Raw genomic sequence first — 20,125 nt, 5'->3', positions numbered from 1 at the left:
GGATCTCCTGGGTCTCAGGACGGATACTTGTAAGAGTGAAGAGTATGAAAATGAAGCGTCTTGATATCTTAGTCTGATATCCTCCAGTGATGGGTTGTTACCTTGAGTTGCTCGTGGCTGTACAGAGGAAGGACCTGGGTGCTGGGAGGAGGATATTTGTACTTTTGGAGGTGGATTTGGAAACTAGAATTTCCGGGGAAGGTCCATCATTTCCTGTGGCGATTTTGCCATAACAGAGACCCGTTGCATATGAACATTGCAAGAAGAGGGGTTCAGCTGGATACCGGATGTGCCGTATGGCACAAGTTTTGTTCGACAGGGGCCATTTGTCTCCAAGAGTAGCTAGGCAGCATTTAGGTGACTAAGGCGCAAGCCTTTCGGCCATACTCATGCGTGCAGCTTTTAGTAGCTGCATAGATCCCAGGTTTGTGTTTTTTCTTCGTCCCTGGCACTGGAACTATATGGAATCTGTAACGAAAAATGTAATGCCCTTCGGGGCTGAGGGTTTTGCCTCTTTGTTTTTTTCTTCTCCGTTTTGATAAAGGAATATACAGAACGTGCAGTAGCTGCTGGTAAGGGGAGTTCTGTGATAGCGCTGACACTGACAGCCTACTGATGCTGTATGTGCTGTACGGTATCATCATCCCATAAATAAGAATCCTTAAAGAGCTCTAAGCTCCCAGGGTTGTGAGCCCCTGGGAGCGATCCGCGAGTCGCTATCATGGGCCCTACTAGAAGCAATTTAGCGATTGGCTCTGGTGGATTTTTCGGGTCGGTTTGGGTTTGAGAGGCGGTTAGATGGAAATAGGCAAACACCACGTAGGCACGGCGGTAGCACAATCCAATCCAACAACTCAATCTGAATCCCCATCCTCTCTCCTCTTCCGCGATGAGGAAGGCGGGGACGCGCCGGAGCCTTGAGGAGCGGACAGTGCCGGAATTACAGGAGGACGTCGCGGCCCTCGCCGTGTATCGCGCCGCCGGATGAGGGCGCGCTGCAGTGGCATTGGACGGGTCGTCCGCCGCTGTAGGGCTAGGTCTCCTATCTCGACCCTGCCAAGATCGAGAAGGTGTGCGTTCTGTCCCCTCCACCATTCTCTCTCACACAACTAGAATTCGATCTTCGAGGATGAACCAGATTATCTCCAAAATGCCTTCGGCGGGATGGGTCGTCGTACGCGGTGGTTCCTGTTTCGTTCCTGTAACAGGCTGGGGATGTGTTTAGTTGTAAATTGAGTCAGATTGGTGTGATCATGGGTTTCATATGGCAAAGTGACTATCTGGTTTGGGTTAGCTGTGGAGAGTGGTGGCTCCTGTATCTTTTGCTTACGCGATGTTGCTATTGCTCGCTTTTCAGTCGCGGTGTCATTTGGCTAGGTGATGCATCCATGGCGTGCCCGTGGGCGGGTGTGGCATGCGCTATTCCGTGTGGCCTGTGCTTTGGCTGGAAGGGATTTGCATGGTGTTTCCTCAGCGTGCTTCTCTTGGGATTCTGTTTCGGTTGTTAAGTTTGTTCAGGTGAGTTTGTTTCAGATGAAAAGCTGGTAGCGCCCACAGGGTCATCGTTGTCTGGTAGCCTGGTGTAATGTTTGATGCATGCTCAAGTTTTGTTTTCAGTTGTGTTTTTTTTCAGCTGGGTACCTTTGCTTGTGTTTGACAGCTTGTTTGTGCGCTATGTCTTGTGGCATTGGAGTGGATGCATCTGTCCCAACACCTTGCTCTATCCTCTGAAATATTGTTGTAACCCCAAGTATAGGGATCTCCAAAAGCTAGCTGTTTAATTGAGGATTCAATTCCATATCATGACTACACCTACAAAAGCTAGCAGCTTATGCAAGTTTTGGGAAACCTCTGCCCGGCTATCCTTCTATCGAAATCTGGGTGGAATGAGAAACCCATCCTTGTTTATATCCAGAAAGTAAGAGGAAACATTAAGTGTTGGGAGCTTAATTTAGTGTTTTCTCTTAGGTTTCTATTTGGATAAGTAAAAATGTAAAATGAGCGTTTCTTCAATGTATCTATCACACATTGTTGTTGGTTGTCGGGTGAGCGCTTAATTTAGCGCTTCTTCACTGATATGGATAGTCACACCTCACACGTTAGGCAAAATGGTGTAGTGGTTGGGCCAGGTAGCTTGCAGCTAATGGTTTCAGAACAGTAGTTCTTGAGGGGCACTTAATTATTAATATCTAAACCTATATATTGTTTGCAACCTTTGTTTAATTTCCGTGGTATAGTTAGGTGTCATATGGGAGCAGTAATAAAGAAATGGGAGTAGCTACCTAATATAATTTCATTAACTTATTTGAAGTTCTCAACCATTCTTTCGTGTCTTTGCTAGCCGCAAATCAATAGTTCAACATTTGCCGAACAGCCGCAGTTTTTTTTTTTTTTTTTGTAGAATGCTAGAGATGGAAAAAAATTATATTGTTTTTGTAGTTATGGGAGTAAAGAAGGATTTCTCATGCATACTTTTGAGGTAGCGTTTCAATGCAGAGAGTGGCCTTACTAATCTGGTACATTTGCATGCCTGACAAAGGCCACGGTATGGATGCTTTCCCGGTGATGCAGTTCATTCAGCACTGTTTTGAGGCACTGAAAGAGAAAACTTTGAAAGGACTACAGTATTTTGAAACAGTGATAAGGATTACAACCGCAAGATACGTGCCGAGCATGTTTCACTGTGATTTTGGTAATTCAAAATAGTTTGCAAGACAAGCTTAGTTCAAAATTCAGTCCGGCTGCCGTCATAATTCTTTTCATGTAAGCATCTTTTGCCTAAGGTAATTCTCTAGCTTAGTTCAGTGATAGTCTAGCTTTCATGATATTTTTTCTTTAATCATCTTTACCTGTCTGCAAAGTGCTAAGCCTAACTATTGTATTTGCTTTTTCACGCAAAACCAAGTGTAAAGTATGTGAGCAATATGGTTGGAGCATTTACCTTTCTCGGCCGATTGTCCGTCGATTTGTTGTATCACAGATGGTACACAATACTGGCTTCTAATTTACATGTGTGTTTGTAGGAGGATGCAGGCAAAATATGTAGGTTTTAGCACCCAAGACTTAACTGATTCCGTTTCATGGTGGCCTGGTGCAGGATGTGGCATGATGCTGTGTGAGGTAGGCGTAGATCATCTAAGGTAACATAGGCCTCCCCAACACCTTCTTCATCCTAATTATTAGCCGTCTTTGCCATTTTTTTGCGATTATGGTTGCATTATAGCATGTTCATTTGGCGGCAAAGTGCGCTTGGAGTATCAATTTTACCATCCAACTCATTTTTGTGCTCAAAATTTTCTATTTTACAATTCCTGGTTTATACTGTGTGAACAAGAAGAACGAAGATGCACTTACCTGTGATGTATTTACAAGCAGCGGCAGTAACCATAACCTGAAAAAAAAAGCTTTGTACCTTTTATTGTTTCGTTTATAAGTAATCACATTTAGAGGTTTGTTCCAAGAAACAACATGAAATATATCATATTAGTGCACATAAATACAAACTCAAACATTCTATAGCGGGGTTCTCTCCTATTGATTCCTTTGAATTTTATTAAATTACACCAGTTTGTGATGCTTATTTATAATTTTTTTCTGAAATCTATTTGGTATTCTTTTGTTGTGTTAAACAGTTACACCTCTTGAGTATATTATACTGTATGTATTATGATCTATATCAGGTTAGAAAAGCAGGTTGAGCACTGTAGATAAATTCCATCGTTGTATTACTATGTTCTTTAAACAAAAAACTTCTGATTAGTAGTTTTGTTTACCTTACTTATAATGACACAAATGCAGAAGATGATATGTGTATAGGGAAGTTCAAATTATTATATTTCAAGACCGTAGTGTTCAATATTGTTTGGTGCATCTACTGTATAAACTGCCGCAGATAAATTTGTATGTATGTTCGTCCAATAAAAAAAATGAGATTACTGATGTTGTTTCTATTTTCCGCATGTGTTGTATGGACTGATATCTCAGTCCCGCCTTTATGATTAATTGCAGCGGACCTGGAATCGGAACTAATGGTGCGCTCTACTTCTCCACATGGTTTGGGTGCATGTACCATGTTGTTAGAGCATCCATGGCGCAAGGCGTTTACCTGAAGTAAGTATAAATAGAACAAAATCAATTATGTAGCAAATTACGTATCACGGCAGCGCTGGGCTGTTATTTGCGGTGCTAATTCCGCCCATCCTTTCACACCACAAGCCAGGGAAAGCAAGATAGCGTTGGGTGCCATCTTTTTTTTGCATCGATCGGCATTGAAGGCATTGATGTTGCGGCTGCTCTTAGAGGCTTGTGATAGTTTACTTGTTCACACGTTGCATGTGCAATGAATCGAGAGAGTTGGTTGCTATGCTGGGCTACCATGATGTCGATCGCTAACTCATGTCATTTCTTCGGCTCTTCCCCACCGACCACATGACCCCCTATCAGCCACCTCTTCTCCTTCTTCTCCATATGTGGCTATTTATGTATTGACCCGAATGGCTGCCGCTAGAATAACATGTTTCCTCTTTTGAAACTCTTAAGGGCTACTACTAATATTTTTTGGTGCATCTACTTATAAACTGACGCACATGCATTAATGTTAACTTACAAAATCGATCTCACTATGTATTTTTTTTCAAAGGGAATCTCACTATGTATGGGAAAGAGAAAAAGAACGCCAAGAACAAAAACGGCGCAGCAACGCGCGCCAGGTCCTTCTAGTACAGATAGATGAACCAGACCCATCGGGGTTTTGCCTGCCAATCTTAAGTTCTGCTCTGTTGTTTGAGGTCCTTCAAATTTCTGTATTTTTTTTTGTTTGAATGTTGATTATTATTCAGTTGCATTCGTCGATACAAGTTTATGTATACGGAGTAGACGAGGGTATGAGCAGCATGCCTGTATGTCTAGACTGGCCAGCATGCTGATGCTATTCCTGCAGGATTGACAGACGAGGAGTTTCGTTGCCAGCACAGGCCGGCGTCTATCCACTTCCCTGGACGGGGCGGCACACGCGCACGCGCCGGCCACGACCACGAGGCGATAGGTCTTGAAAAATTACAGACTTCCCTACCTGATCGGCTTGGGGACACGAGCTGGCCACTTAAGGAAACACCTGCACCTCGTCGTGTTGTGTGCGAACAACCGGCAGAGCGACAACCGGACCCAGACGAGCCTACCTCAGCTTCTCCCTCGCTGCCATGCATGGACTGGACCCAACTTCTCACCGTCCAAATCTTTCTCGCTCAACACTCGTTTTTCTTAAATTTAAACTGATGGATACTCGATAGAGAGACCGAGACATTGACGCGTAGGTACTGTCGTGTTGTTTTCGCGCGCGGTGTAGTAAATAACCAGTCACACCACGTACGTTATCCAGAAGGGAAAAACAGTCGGGCCAACCGCTGCTGCACCGGCCATAATCAATAGTCAGCAGTTCCAGATCAAAAAATAAAGTCAGCAGTTGAATAGGCACACAAAAGAAAATTCTACTACTGTAATATTTTGTGACAGCGAGCACGTACGTACAACGAGTTCGTTGGGAACCTGGTCCAATTGGTCCGTTCCACGAAGGCACGCGTAAACGAGTTTCGTTGGCACTCGGCTTAGACAGTTACACGTAGCACGTACGTGCACGCCGCCACGCCCTACTTTTACTTTACCCTGGATAACAATAGTATCCTCTGTTTAAAATAGCCGGCTATAGCCCGGCTATAGCCTTTCGCGAGGCATGCGGCTATAGCTAGAGACTTTAGAGGCTAAAACAGAAATAGCCGCTAATAGCCCGGCTAAGGCTATTTAATCTTAGTTTAGCCTCATAGCCGCTAACCTCCCGTTCAATGGGCCCAAAATTTTGGACCAAAAATTTCGGTCGATCGGCCCGTTTGCTCGGCGAAATATCCACCAAACTCTAGTTATGTAATTATGGGCATAACTATGTCCTAAACTAAGTAATGATGTTGTAATATTTGGACAAAACTATGTATTTCACTATGTGTGAACTATTATGTGTATCTCCTATGCGAAGATGTTATTATGTTATTAATTTGTGAATTATTGATATATATATGACTATATGATGCCCAATTTTGTTCATTATTTAGCAAATCCGCTATATAGCTATAGCCCGGCTATAGCCTTTCATAGCTTCAAAAAAAATCGCGGCTATCGGCTATAGCCGGCTATTTTAACCAGAGGTATCTACAGTTCTCATACATGCTAGCTCATTCCATTTGGTTTGACCTAGTACTAAATTATCCTTGTAATATGATAAAAAATTGCGATGATTATAATATAATACTTGATCATGCATACTTCCCTTTAGGAGTAGAACATCAACTACTAGGACAGCTAGCTATCTCGCCATGTTCTGCTAACTATATCGCCATGTTCCATTGGCCAACGCTGGAAAACTACAGCTGAACCATAGTGCATACATCCCTCTTGGCTATCACACATAAATTTCAGATTATGACTGATCGATGCAGCTGCTTGATCGGACAGAAAAGGAAAGGCTCGTGAGGTCGGTCGGTCGGCCCAAGTACCTACCTCGGTGGGGCTCCCTTATTTTTTTTTTAATTTCTCCACCTTAATTCAGCAACTAATAAACTGATGATAAACATTTGGATCATGATCATATCCGGATAAGCCAAAATCGCGTGATTCTCTCTTGCATGCCCCTCCATATGTACTAGCACTACATGCCAATTACTATCGTAGAGTTTATACCATGGACAATGAGAATATACTCCTCAAATAAGACAGGACATCAAGGCAATTCGGTCAGTAAAATCTCAATCCCTGCAAATCCGCCCAGGAGTAAAAACAGAGGCTTTAAAATGGAAATCAAAATCAACGGTGTAAATCTTCTTAGATAAACAAATCAACGGTGTAAGTCTTCTTGGATAAACAAAACAACAGTCTAATCACTTGAGGAAAGTCATCTCCGACATTCCGATCGACATTTCCGCTTTTTATTAACTTTCCATTTCTTCCCAACCGACATTCCACGTAGTACCCTGGCCAGTCGCCTATATAAAGCCCCGGCTGGCTGCTGCACCAACACACACCAAGACGCACAACAACAAACACACAAGCTAGGATTCGATTTGAACTCTCTCTCATCCATATCCATCGTTGCCAGCAAGAAGGAAGGAGATCGGTAGAGCAATGGCTCCGATGGCGATCAAGGGTGTTGCGGCGAAGAAGGCGCAGGCTAAGGGAGCGTACGTGACGTTCCTTGCCGGCTCCGGCGATTACTGGAAGGGTGTGGTGGGCCTCGCCAAGGGCCTCCGTGCCGTCAAGTCGGCGTACCCGCTGGTGGTGGCCGTGCTCCCCGACGTCCCAGAGGATCACCGCCGCACGCTGGTCGACCAGGGCTGCGTCGTCCGGGAGATCGAGCCCGTGTACCCGCCAGAGAGCCAGACTCAGTTCGCCATGGCCTACTACGTGATCAACTACTCCAAGCTCCGCATCTGGGAGGTATACCTTTACTGCTTGATCTCTTGTTATATTCCTGCTTGGATCGATGTTGACGTTGATCATACGCTATGTTGTGGTATAGTTTGTTGAGTATGAGAAGATGGTGTACCTGGACGCGGACATCCAGGTGTTCGACAACATCGACTACCTCTTCGACCTGGAGGCGGGCAACTTCTACGCCGTCAAGGACTGCTTCTGCGAGAAGACATGGAGCCATACTCCGCAGTACAAGATCGGCTACTGCCAGCAGTGCCCCGACAGGGTCGCGTGGCCGGAGCACGACCTCGGCGTGCCACCGCCGCCGCTCTACTTCAACGCCGGCATGTTCGTGCACGAGCCCAGCCTCGCCACCGCCAAGGCCCTCCTTAAGAAGCTCGTCGTCACCGATCCCACCCCCTTTGCCGAGCAGGACTTCCTGAACATGTTCTTCAGGGACGTGTACAAGCCCATCTCGAACGTGCATAACCTGGTGCTGGCCATGCTGTGGAGGCACCCCGAGAACGTCGAGCTCGAGAAGGTCAAGGCCGTGCACTACTGCGCTGCGGTATGTGACGGTTCTCTTCGTACAATCCGCCATGAATTTGTCTCTGTCGGCTCTTAATTTTACGATTATGATCATTGTTTCTACCGTGCGTACGTGCAGGGCTCGAAGCCGTGGAGGTTCACGGGCAATGAGGCGAACATGGACCGTGAAGACATCAAGATGCTGGTGAAGAAGTGGTGGAACATCTACGACGACGAGAGCCTGAACTTCAAGGGAGATGTCGCCGGCGAGGTCACCGTCACCGACCCGCTTGGTGCGGCTCTGTCCGAGGCCCTCGCCGTCAAGTACTTCCCAGCGCCCTCAGCCGCATAGGCTCGTTGCTGCGTTCATGCCGGCGTTGAAGTACACTGCTTGTTGGCGCTCAATCAGGCGTCATAATTCAGATTAGAATCTACCGCAATTAGGGACTTCGTCGAAAGGAAATAATATGTATTATCCATTAAAGATCGATCTACACGGTTTTGGTGTTGTAGATCTATGATCAGTATATCAGTGTGTTTTTGTTTGCAAGACTAGGAAAAGTTTGTAAATACGTACAGGCATGCACACGGTTGGTCTAACACTATAGAGATCTACCTGCTGCGTACGTACTTGTAAGTTCGAAATATTTTGGAACTTAGTATAATTAATATGATAATTTTCCCCCTAGTTACCAGTCTCATGAATATGACCCGTCCTTCTCAAACATCCATTCCTTTTCGTCCTCGTTTGGAACGGGAACTTGCTCCCATGCAGCACTTCTCGAAATAGATTTTCGTCCCGCTATATTAATGTAGCAACCACACGATACAACAAACATGCTGAGATGTAGCACAATCAAGCCCAAAAAAAAAACAAAAAAAAATAAATGCTGACCGTGGCAGATTGACAAAAACGAACACGACAGTCTGCGCCCTCTAGCGAATTCGCACCACATCCTAGCATACCGAATCGCGGCATACCAAGCAACACCTTCACCGAGGAATGATATGGGGAGGGGGTACACCCGACGCCCTTCAGGAAGAAACAATGGCACCCGTAAGCATCACCGCGCCGGTCCAGGACGATCCGGCAAGGATTTCTCCCGACCCCCAAGACCACCACCCCGGACGATCCGTAGTGCTCCACCCAACCCGTCGTCCACTAGCACAAGCCACCACTGTCTTGAAGCCATCCACCCCATCTTATTGTGGTCACCGTCGTGAGGCCTAGATAAAGAACATGTGACAACAGGGATGGGGGTAACCGCACCACAACCGCGTGGGAGGGAGCTAGCTCCACCGCCTTCACGGTAGACAAACATACGTCGCAGCAAGGACACATCAGGCCAGTACTTTGCATGTCTAGGCCCAACCTTGCCCCCAAAGTCCTCGTCGCCACGCTACAGCAGGCCGACTGCCCATGCCGCCACCAAGCATCCACCGCCGCCACACCTCTTCCACCTCTAGAAAGCCTTGCCGCCGCTCGAGGGGTCAACACTCGATCACACAAGAGAGAGAGAGAGAGAGAGAGAGAGAGAGAGAGAGATCAGAGAGGATGAACAGAAAGGTAATTTTGTGCCACACTTTTCTGCAGCTTTTCTCGCTCTTCGTTTTATTTCATTGCAAAGGGAAACATGCCGAGCCACGCGCCTAGCTACCGATCGTGCCATCCCACGATTCGAGCATCGTGCTCAACGATATAGACTAGGTCTTGGCGCTGCACAAATCGCAACAACCAGAACATACTGAAACAAAACCAAAATAAACGACTAACTATCCTAACCAGTAGAAACTAAAAAAGTGTTCAAAACGGAACACTTTCCTAAACCTACAGAGCTAGGGTTTAAACAAAATTCTCCCCCTTAACCCTGGCGAAAAACTATGTGTTGACAATGTCGATCTTGCCACGATGCTCCTGGAAGACAACATGACAAAGTGGCTTTGTCAGGATGTTTTCCTTCTGCTATGAAGTGTCAATGAACTCCACCACAACTGTCCCCCTCTCGAGACAATCACAAAAGAAATGATATCGAAGATCAATGTGCTTACTACAGTCATGCCGAACTGGATGCTTGCAGATGGAGATGGCATATTTGTTGTCAATGAAGAGCTTGACCGCCGCAACTTCTTTATTTAGAAGCTTGACGAACAGACATGCCAGCTAGACGCCCTAGAACACGTAGTAACAAGGATGGACCCATCTTCTCTCAAGATTCCCTCTGGTTGATCCGAATCGGGAGTTTCCCCCTAGACGTCCTGAACATTTCCTAATTAAGTGTCAGCGCATGTGATCGTGAAGGGGGTCACGCCTAGGGGATAAACATTCGATCTGCCAACCCCCCACCACAATTTTATACATACCATAAGCACACTCGCAAGTTTTGGTGAGATTCCAACCCTCCGAAGAGCCAGATCCAGTGAAACCCTAAGCCGTTGACCGCAAGGTCTACACCTTTGACCTAATCCCAACGATGGTCTCCTAATGGACTCTTGCCTTACTTTGAGCTTGGTTAGATTATAGGAACATGTAGTAACAAAGCTTCTGGGCTCGTGCCAGCGGGATACTTTCCCCTCCCCCTCTCTCCCCACGGAACATTAAGAGAGTCTTCATCGTGCTCCTGGGCCAAACCGAGGCTGATCCCGCCGGCGTTGCCAGTCGGAGATGGCTGAGGGGGCGGCGTCGGACTCTGTAGCTTGTATAGCAGGTGTAGATCTTTTCCCCCTATGTCGTTTGGGAGTAGGCTGCTGGATCTCGGCTAGATCTAGCGCGTTTTGGCTCTGGTTTTCGTGGCTCCATGGCTCCGGTGGCGGGAGCTACTGCAACCGGCAGAGCTGAGGCCAAAGATCTCCGCCAATAAAGTCGTGAGCTCATCCGTGCGGGAGTCTGGGCGTAGCGCCGCTCGGTTGTGGCAGGGCGTCTCCATCAAGCTTCCAAGGAGGAAAATGATTTCTGAGTGCTCTACTGCAAGCTCCTCAAATAAGCGCTCCGACCTCTACATCGACCAATCCATGCTTTTCCTGTTGCTCCTGGCCTACCGTGGTGGCGAGGGGGGGGGGGAGAAGGGGAGAAGCTTGGTGCTGGCAAGTGCGAGGAGGTCTTCGGGAGACCTGCAGCATGCGGACCTAGGTTCTGTCTTCTCGGTGATTTCCAATCGGTGTCGTTTTGTGGCCACTGCTATCTCCGGCCATGAGGTTGGCGTCGCCGAGCTGGACCAAGATGGTTCCAGCATCTTCTTCCTCCGATGTGGGAGGTTCTTCTTCGCCCTCGGCGTGGCTCTCAGCGCCTCGGCCGACCCAAGTGGTCATGTCCCCGGTGTCGACAGAGATGGTCACGCGAGGCAGCGCTTCTATGGCGGAGCTCTAGGACTCGTTCGCTTTTTTGCGGTTGACAGCAGGGTGCTTAGTGCTAAAGTTAGGGACCTCGTTGTAATCTTATGTTTCCTCAAGGTCCTTCTTGTAAATTGTACCCACCGCCTAAAGTTTAATGCAAAATCTGGGTCCTTCGGGGCCTTCCCAGTTCAAAAAAACATGTAGTAACAAGGATGGACCCATCTTATCTCAAGATTCCCTCTTGTTGACCTGAAGCGGAAGTTTCCCCATATACGTCCTGAACCTTTCCTAAGTGTCAGCGCATGTGCGCGAGAAGGGGGTTACATCCGGGGGATAAACATTGGATCTACCAACCTCCCACCACACTTGTATACCTACCATAAGCACATACACAATTTTGGGGTGATTCTGACCCTCTGAAGAGCCAGATCCAGCGAAACCCTAAGCCGTCGACCGTGAGGTCTACACCTTTGACTCCAGCCCAACGATTGTCTCCCAATGGACTCTTGCATTCCTTTGATCTTCTTTGGATCATAGGAACATGTAGTAACAAGGATGACCCCATCTTATCTCAAGATTCCCTCCGGTTGACCCGAAGCGGGTGTTTCCCCCTATACGTCTGGACCTTTCCTAAGTGTCAGCGCATGTGCGCGTGAAGGGGGTCACACCCAGGGAATAAACATTTGATCTACCAACGTCCCACCACACTTTTATGCATACCATATGAACGCACATAAGTTTTGGCGGGATTCCGACCATTCGAAGAGCTGGATGCAGCGAAACCCTAAGTCGTTGTCCGCAAGGTCTACACCTTTGACCCGAGCCCAACGATGGTCTTCCACTCTTGCCTTCCTTCGAGCTTGGTTAGGTCATAGGAACATGTAGTAATAAGGATGGACCCATCTTATCTCAGGAATCCCTCCGATTTTCCCGAAGAGGGAGTTTCCCCCTATATGTCATGAACCTTTCGCAAGTTTCAGCGCATCTGCGCGTGAAGGGGATCACACCCGGGGGAATAACAATGGAATCTTTATTAAAAATGCAAATCTTTTTATCGTTTCATTTAATGTTATATATTACCAGAAAGTAAAAGTGTCATGCAACAAATAAATTCAACTGCAAACATAATTGAGCAAGGGGAAAGAAAAGAGGAAAATTGGAAAATGGAAAATAGTTGTGCCGACTGTAGCTGCACGAGCTATGTCGATGACATAGCCGTCGGCACACCTCACGCCGTCTAGTTCTTGTCATTTCGTGCATCGCGATGCCACGTGTCTAAGATATGTGCCGACGACCAGGTGGAACCGACAGCGGCCGTCGGCTAGCTATCACGGTACCGACAGCCAGGATATGCCGATGGTGGTTGTCCGCACATTTATAGCTACGCCGATGGCATTTCTACGCTGACGGTGACATGGGTATACCATATTGGGTATTCGACGTATCATCTATGGTGCGGATCGAATAAGGAATAGGCAAATCCCATGAAGAATACATCACGAAGGCGAAGCCTAATAGCTATGTAAAATAGGCAGGCTAGACCCATATCGATTAAACCGACCTGAAGGTGGACTCTAAGACCTAGCCCACTATATAAGGGCTAGAAGGAGCCACCGAGAGGGGGTTTTAGATTTACAACGTGCAACACCCATGTAACTCTAGTTTCATAATACAGTCTCGACGATGTTGTTCTTGATCATACTTTTCATCGGCTACCTAGTTTGGTTGACTAGTCTTTAAAATCACCAGCGCTCTTCTTTCCTAAAAATTCAAAACATATCATCAATAGGCGTTGATAAGGTTACCCTTGCCAGACGGTTATTTACAAGTCGTAGGCTTCCAAGCTATGTGCCAACGGCCCCAACAAACAGTCATCAGCGTATCGTGGGGCCGTCGGCTTCTCCGCGTTTTCCTTGTGAGCGCAGCGGCGAAGGGTGGCGGAGGCCAGGCAGGCCGCCGTCGCGAGCGTGGCCCCAGCATTTGCATATTACCGACCAGTTGCTCGCCGTTTTCCAGCCGGCCCAAGTAATCGTGAGAGTACCAATCTTCGGTGCCAAGTGCCATGTGCGTGCCAAGGACTTCAGGGCTCACCGTCCAAATCTTTCTCGCTCGACACTCGTTTTCGTTTTCATTTTATTAATTTCTGAAAGCTGCTGGATACATACTGGATAGAGAGTCAGAGAGTGACGTCGTATTTTCGATCAACGGAGAAGCCGCGTACGTGCGTGTTGCTTTCGGGGCGTAGTAAATAACCGGTCACAGCACGTACGTACGTTATCCAACGAAACAGTCACAGCAACTGCTCCTGCACCGGCCATGACCAACACTTCAGTAGACAGCAGTTGAGTACGGACAAAAATTGGTTGGGGTCTTGGGGATTTGGTCTGATTGTTCCACGCAGGGGTACACACACGGACGTGCTAGACAATCGTCACAACAGCAATTCTAATACTTATGCATGCTCATTACATTATCCTTACCAAGTGATGATGCAGCTAGCGCTACTAGCATAACATGGGAGTCGCTAGCTAGTATCGTTGTTCCGTTTGACCACATCCTCTCTGCTAATTAAGTGATCTTCTCGCGACATTCGTCCACATGGATCACATTGAAAGGCTAAGCTAGCTGAACCACACAAAATTACATCAATCCCTTGGGCCTTGGCTATCACAGCAGATTGTCATACAATTTTACGAATAATCCTCTGATTATGATTTATTCATGTGGATGATATAAGACAGAAAAGGAACGAGGAAGAGGAATTTATGCGTGTCATCAGGTCAATGGTTTGGGAGAGACTTGTTTAGGATCTCTCCATAGGTAGGATCATATGATCAACTTAGAGAAATCGTACTTAGAAAATGCAAAACAAATCTGAAAATAATAAACAACATGCATATAGGTTGTATCTACAACTCAAAGAAATTTTATCTTAAAATCTGATCTACACTTGCAGAAACAGAAAAGACAAATTTTATTGTGAATAGTGTCACATCTGGTTGAATAGTATTTCACACTATTCACACCCAGATTCATCTTTTTTGTCTCTCTAAGTGTACGCCAAATTTGAAGTTACAAATTTTTGGCATTGCATATATAACACAGATGTGTGTTGTCATTTATTTTCAGAAAAATTGAACATGTTTTGTCTTTGCAAAAAAATTATTCTCATACATCGTATCTAAGATCTGATCCTACCTAAGTCTTCCCCTCAATGGTTTGGAAGTCCGGATTTTACACCTCTAGTACTCCCTCCGTCCCAAAATGTGAGGGGTTTAAGGTTAGTGAAAAGTCAACATCTTCTAACTTTGACCAAGTTTATATCAAAATATATAAACATCTACAATATATACTAGATCAATATCAATATGTTTCATCATATAAAGTATATTTTCCAATGTGTTCATTCAATTTTGTAGTGTTCATTCAATTTTGTAGATATAGATATCTTTCCTAAATATTTGGTCAGAGTTTGTATGATTTGACTTTTAAGTAACCTTAGAAGTCTTATATTTTTAGGACGGAGGGAGTAGTAAAAGGAATGACCAACTTCAATTGGACAATTATGTGGATTATCAGGATAGCCAAAGAATTGCGCAATTGTCGCTCATGTACTCTGCCAACTAGATGATACCCCGCGCGTTGCTGCGGAACTTTTGTGAGATATCCGCTATGAATAATGTATGATAATGAAATATATTTAGTAATTATGAGAAAGACGATAGGACACTGCAATAAAATCCTTCAACTTACCATTTTTAGTTACACTAAAGTAAATGTAACAAAAATAACACATGTGTTACTCCAAAAGATCATTTTGCATATATCCCAAGCAATATAGAAAGGAACGTGATACATGGCATAATGACTGTCATCATTTGTATATACAACACAATTGATCGGTCTTTTCGGAAAAAAAAACTGCTATCCCAAACAGTTAGTACGCTCTATTCCACATTCAGATCCAAATAACCTCTACGATCACCATATGAATGACTTTGCGAGATACACTTGTGAGTTTGAACAAAGACATCACTGCAAGCATTTGTATATGTGTCAGCAAGCAAACATAAGAATATATAAATCCATCAAGGTGCCAACTGAGCAAAACGGTCTTACACTTACATGTGAAACTTATTCAGTAAATAGTGTAGAAATAAATTAGAAACAAAATATTGAAAGAGACCGTTGTATAACAAAGATGTGGATGCACATATTGTCAGTCACATGCAGTTCACTTCTGCCTATGTGGTGTTTTTCTCCATAATTTGCAAGGGAGAAAATACCTATTGGAAATTGAGCTCATAGCATAAACTATGTTGCTGAATAAATATCCTGGCTTTACCGGTCATATTCTGACCAACCATGGCATTGAAAAGATTCAATGACACAACTTCATTAAACATGTTAAACATGCATTTTTTTACATATGATCTACTTGCAATTGTTAAAATGAGATACAGTATTAAAGAATAAATCACGATGGACCAAGAATGCAGTCAAAGATATGAAAATCGAAACATTTGTTAATTCTAGATTTGATAATGAGAAAATATTACATACCAAGAAATAAGCAGAAGTCAAGAACCAACATCTTCTGCAAGTACATTAAGCATCCATGTGTTCCTCCGAAAAGATACACACGTTGCCGAGGCCTGTGTTGGGAAAAGGTAAACTGAGAGTACCTTCATGAAATTGTTTCTTTGTGAATAAGCATGAGACCGGTGGATCTATTTATCCTCGCTGCTTGGCCATGGAGCATCCAAGATATGACTTCTTTTGTTTGACACACACGGTAGCTAAAAAGGGGGGAATACACACAAGCATGTTCTCCAAAGAAAATCTACACAAACATGTATAATCCTTGTTGCCACCGTATCAAGGATCAGATGCACACTACATGTACAGAACATGATTTTAGGACTAAAGACTGAAGACATATGCAACACACACGTACCAGTATCAGGGTACCTTACATGATCGTTGGAGCCTTGGAGGGGGTCGCCCCATCTCACATCCAGCTAGGGTTGGGCTTCAGCCTTCAGCTCATCCTCCTCGTGCTAGCAATTGTGGATCTGTAGGAAGCGACCCTGGCCTAGACACCCACGGTGGTAGAGTGCGATTTATGAAGATTGAGGAGTACGACCTCGAGATTGAGCTCGGAATTTCAAGGAAACTTGCGCTAACTCCTGCAATGCCTCCATGACTCCATCAATTGCAGTGCAGTAATGTCTCGTAGAGATCGTGGGGGAGAGGAAAAGAGTGCACAATCGATGGAGAAGAGGAAGCGATAACGATGTCGCCGGTGGATTGGAGATATTCTTGTCCAGCCCAAGCAGGGATAGGATAGCCCATTGTGGGGGGTCTCGTCTAGCCCAGGGACGCGCAGCCCACGATCGTAGAAACAACGCCCAGGCCACGTGAAAGAATTACGGTCGAGCGAGTAGCGCAACGATAGATGGTCGACCACTCAGCACCGTGCCCAAATAAAGGTGATGTGGCTTGCTGTGAGGCCAGCAAAATGGGACCATCTATTAAGAAAGAGAAGATTAATACAGTAGAATATACCCTGCATATCGGAAGAATATACCACCAATTAAGTGACAAGTCATGCGGTAAAACGGACAGCCATTATCCTCATCCGATTGATTCTAGAACAAATTATCCTCCAAGTTAACACCCAAATCACCTCTTATCATCAGTATAAGAGAGAAATAAGGCAGAAGCGGACATCTACAACATCATTCATTCACCGGCCTCTAAAATCCTGGCTAATCCGCACAAGAGTAAAAACGGAAGTTGCGTTAGTACAATGGAATATCAAAATCAACGACCGGGTAATAAGCCATCGTCGTCATTCGAATCGAGATTTCATTTTATTACCTTTCCATTTTATCCCAACTACTCGGCCCCCACCCCAGGAACACGACGTGCTACCAAGCATCCCGTACGTCGCCTATATAAAGCCCACCAAGCTGCGCAACCCATACACCAACAGGCACAGCAACAACACACGAGAATTTGGCTCTAGTTCCTCTCATCCATCCACTGATCACTCCAAGCAAGAAGGAAGGAGATCGCTCGAGCTAGCAATGGCTCCAATGGCGCTCAAGGGTGTTGCGGCGAAGGAGGCGCCGGCTAAGGGCGCGTACGTGACGTTCCTCGCCGGCTCCGGCGACTACTGGAAGGGTGTGGTGGGCCTCGCCAAGGGCCTCCGCGCCGTCAAGTCGGCCTATCCGCTGGTGGTGGCCGTGCTCCCCGACGTCCCCGAGGACCACCGCCGCACGCTGGTCGACCAGGGCTGCGTCGTCCGCGAGATCGAGCCCGTGTACCCGCCGGAGAGCCAGACCCAGTTCGCCATGGCGTACTATGTCATCAACTACTCCAAGCTCCGCATCTGGGAGGTACTGTACTTTCTAGTTTATGGTCGATCTCTTGTTCTATTCCACCTTGGATCGATAGATGGTGATTGATTGGTTAATTCTGGACTTGTGGTATAGTTTGTTGAGTACGAGAGGATGGTGTACCTGGACGCCGACATCCAGGTGTTTGACAACATCGACCACCTGTTCGACCTGGAGGCGGGCAGTTTCTACGCTGTCAAGGACTGCTTCTGTGAGAAGACCTGGAGCCACACGCCGCAGTACAAGATCGGCTACTGCCAACAGTGCCCCGACAGTGTGTCGTGGCCGGAGAGCGACCTCGGCGTGCCACCGCCGCCGCTCTACTTCAACGCCGGCATGTTCGTGCACGAGCCCAGCCTCGCCACTGCCAAGGCCCTCCTCGAGAAGCTCGTCGTCACCGACCCGACCCCCTTCGCCGAGCAGGATTTTCTCAACATGTTCTTCAACGACGTGTACAAGCCCATCCCGAACGTCTACAATCTGGTGCTGGCCATGCTCTGGAGGCACCCCGAGAACGTGGAGCTCGGCAAGGTTAAGGCCGTGCACTACTGCGCTGCCGTAAGTGACTGTGGTCAATCCATCTATTTGTACAAACCGCCATGAATTTATCTCTCTAGGTTTGATCTTAATTTTTATGATTATGATCAAATGTTTCCATTCCATTCTTGCAGGGTTCGAAGCCTTGGAGGTTCACCGGCGAGGAGGCGAACATGGACAGGGAGGACATCAAGATGCTGGTCAAGAAGTGGTGGGACATCTACAGCGACGAGAGCCTAGACTTCAAGGGCGCCGACGCCGGCGAGGTCACCGACCCGCTTGGTGCGGCTCTCGCCGAGGCCTGGGCCGGCAAGTACTTCCCTGCGCCGTCCGCCGCATAGACCCGTTGCTTGCATGCCGACCGGCGTTGGCGCACACGGCATGTTGGCGCTCAATCAAGCGTCATAATTAAGATTACAATCGAATGCATATAGGGTTTTTGCCGAAAGGAAATAATATGTGGACAGATCTGCACGTTTTGGTGTTGTAGATCTATCGAGCAGTATGCTAGTGTATTTTTGGTTTGCAAGAGTAGGACAAGTTTGTAAATACGTGCATGCATGCACATGTTGCTCTAACTATATGGTTGAAACCTAAGTTTATATATATAATATTTTCTCCATTTCAAATTAGGTGATGCAGTTAATACATGTTTCATTGCTTTTTACTATATCACTTAATTAGGAACACGAGTTAGTATGAAATTCTCCCCCGCTATTTGACGTTGTGTTGTGCAGTCAAATGCCCTATATAGTACTCCCTCCGTTCATTTTTATAATGACTATAGATTTTTGACATTTGTTTCAGAATATAAGGTTGTACCTTGGCTTTTTTCCAATTACCCCCTCTACCGGTCAGTTCCAACACGACATGCATGGAAAAAAAATCCATACAAAAGGAAAACAATTAAATGAGATTCCTAATGCATGACCCCAACGATTCCTTAGATTTAGGAAGCATTGTTTTTTCTTTCCTTAATAGTAGAATCTGGCTGCACATATGGAGAGTCAGCCAGAGAGATTTGTGGGATTTGTTATGTTAATTTAGGAAATTATCGATTTCCCTCATTTTACTATGATCTCAAATCGTTAAGCTAGTGGGTCTTATGTAAAAAATACTCTTACGCTAATTTCCGTACCAAAAAATTATAGGCACAGAATGGAACGGAGGGAGTAGTACTTTCTCCATTCACTAAGAGTATCTCCTCTCGCCCCCACCACCCCTAAATTATCCGGCGCGTGGCCTTATGAGGGGCACCCGCAGCCCACAGACGCGTCCTCCCAAATAAATTTAAACACAAATTTAAATAGATAGTTGATCACGTAGTTTTGGCGCCTGTGAATAGTCTCGACAAACACATCGCCACAAATTAATGTCCAGCGAACCAAAAAAAAGGGCGCACGTCGGCTGGCATTACATAGCCGCGAAAAAAAAGACGCACCACGCCTTGACGCCGTCGTCCATGCCGCTTGTGTTGACCATCAACATCGCTAGGTCCTCCGTCCTCTTCTTCGATGCCACGGTGGCCTTGATCTGGTTGAGCTTGATGTCCTGCCGTCGATGACCGACACCCACCTAACTGCCGCGGCCACCTCCCCTCCCGCCTACGCCAAGGCTGGGCCGCTCACACGTTTCCCCTCCCGCCTACGCCCCGCTAGCCTCCCTCCAGATCGGGTTCGGCTTGGGGGCGCCGGATGAATAGTATGCGCACCGGTGCAAAGACTATTTTGGAGGCCGCGGCTGGGCGCAAATTTTTGAAGGAGATATGCCCTAGAGGCAATAATAAAGTGGTTATTATTTATATCTCTATGTTTATGATAAATGTTTATATGTCATGCTATAATTGTATTAACCGAAACATTAGTACATGT

The 20,125-nt window shown here is 46.1% G+C and overlaps 3 protein-coding genes and 1 pseudogene across 7 annotated transcripts; 3 read left to right on the top strand and 1 right to left on the bottom strand.

Moving 5' to 3' along the window:
• Positions 1-20,125, bottom strand: part of LOC124673231 — a 79,595-nt pseudogene that overhangs the window by 9,470 nt on the left and 50,000 nt on the right.
• On the top strand, positions 844-4,401 carry LOC124669838. 5 transcript variants are annotated; one of them, XR_006992337.1, is made up of 4 exons: positions 844-1,070; positions 1,358-3,140; positions 4,009-4,110; positions 4,216-4,401. XR_006992337.1 is itself a non-coding variant. In XM_047206378.1 (4 exons), the coding sequence occupies exons 1-4, from the start codon at positions 985-987 to the stop codon at positions 4,341-4,343; spliced, it is 429 nt and encodes a 142-aa protein (XP_047062334.1). In that variant the 5' UTR covers positions 844-984; the 3' UTR covers positions 4,344-4,401. The 5 variants fall into 5 exon arrangements, 2 of the variants coding, with proteins under 2 accessions (XP_047062334.1, XP_047062335.1); XR_006992338.1 differs by having other exon boundaries at positions 844-2,763; positions 3,024-3,140; XR_006992339.1 differs by having other exon boundaries at positions 844-2,983; positions 3,098-3,140.
• LOC124669834 (galactinol synthase 2-like) lies at positions 7,049-8,671 on the top strand. Its single transcript, XM_047206373.1, has 3 exons — positions 7,049-7,479; positions 7,562-8,023; positions 8,123-8,671. Exons 1-3 carry the CDS (start codon positions 7,168-7,170, stop codon positions 8,333-8,335), a joined length of 987 nt encoding a protein of 328 aa, XP_047062329.1. The 5' UTR covers positions 7,049-7,167; the 3' UTR covers positions 8,336-8,671.
• LOC124669835 (galactinol synthase 2-like) lies at positions 17,320-18,886 on the top strand. The gene is made up of 3 exons (XM_047206374.1): positions 17,320-17,717; positions 17,814-18,275; positions 18,389-18,886. Exons 1-3 carry the CDS (start codon positions 17,406-17,408, stop codon positions 18,593-18,595), a joined length of 981 nt encoding a protein of 326 aa, XP_047062330.1. The 5' UTR covers positions 17,320-17,405; the 3' UTR covers positions 18,596-18,886.

This window comes from Lolium rigidum, chromosome 7, assembly GCF_022539505.1.
Source record: "Lolium rigidum isolate FL_2022 chromosome 7, APGP_CSIRO_Lrig_0.1, whole genome shotgun sequence".
NCBI lineage: Eukaryota > Viridiplantae > Streptophyta > Magnoliopsida > Poales > Poaceae > Lolium > Lolium rigidum.
This window is presented reverse-complemented; position numbering and strand designations above follow the sequence as displayed.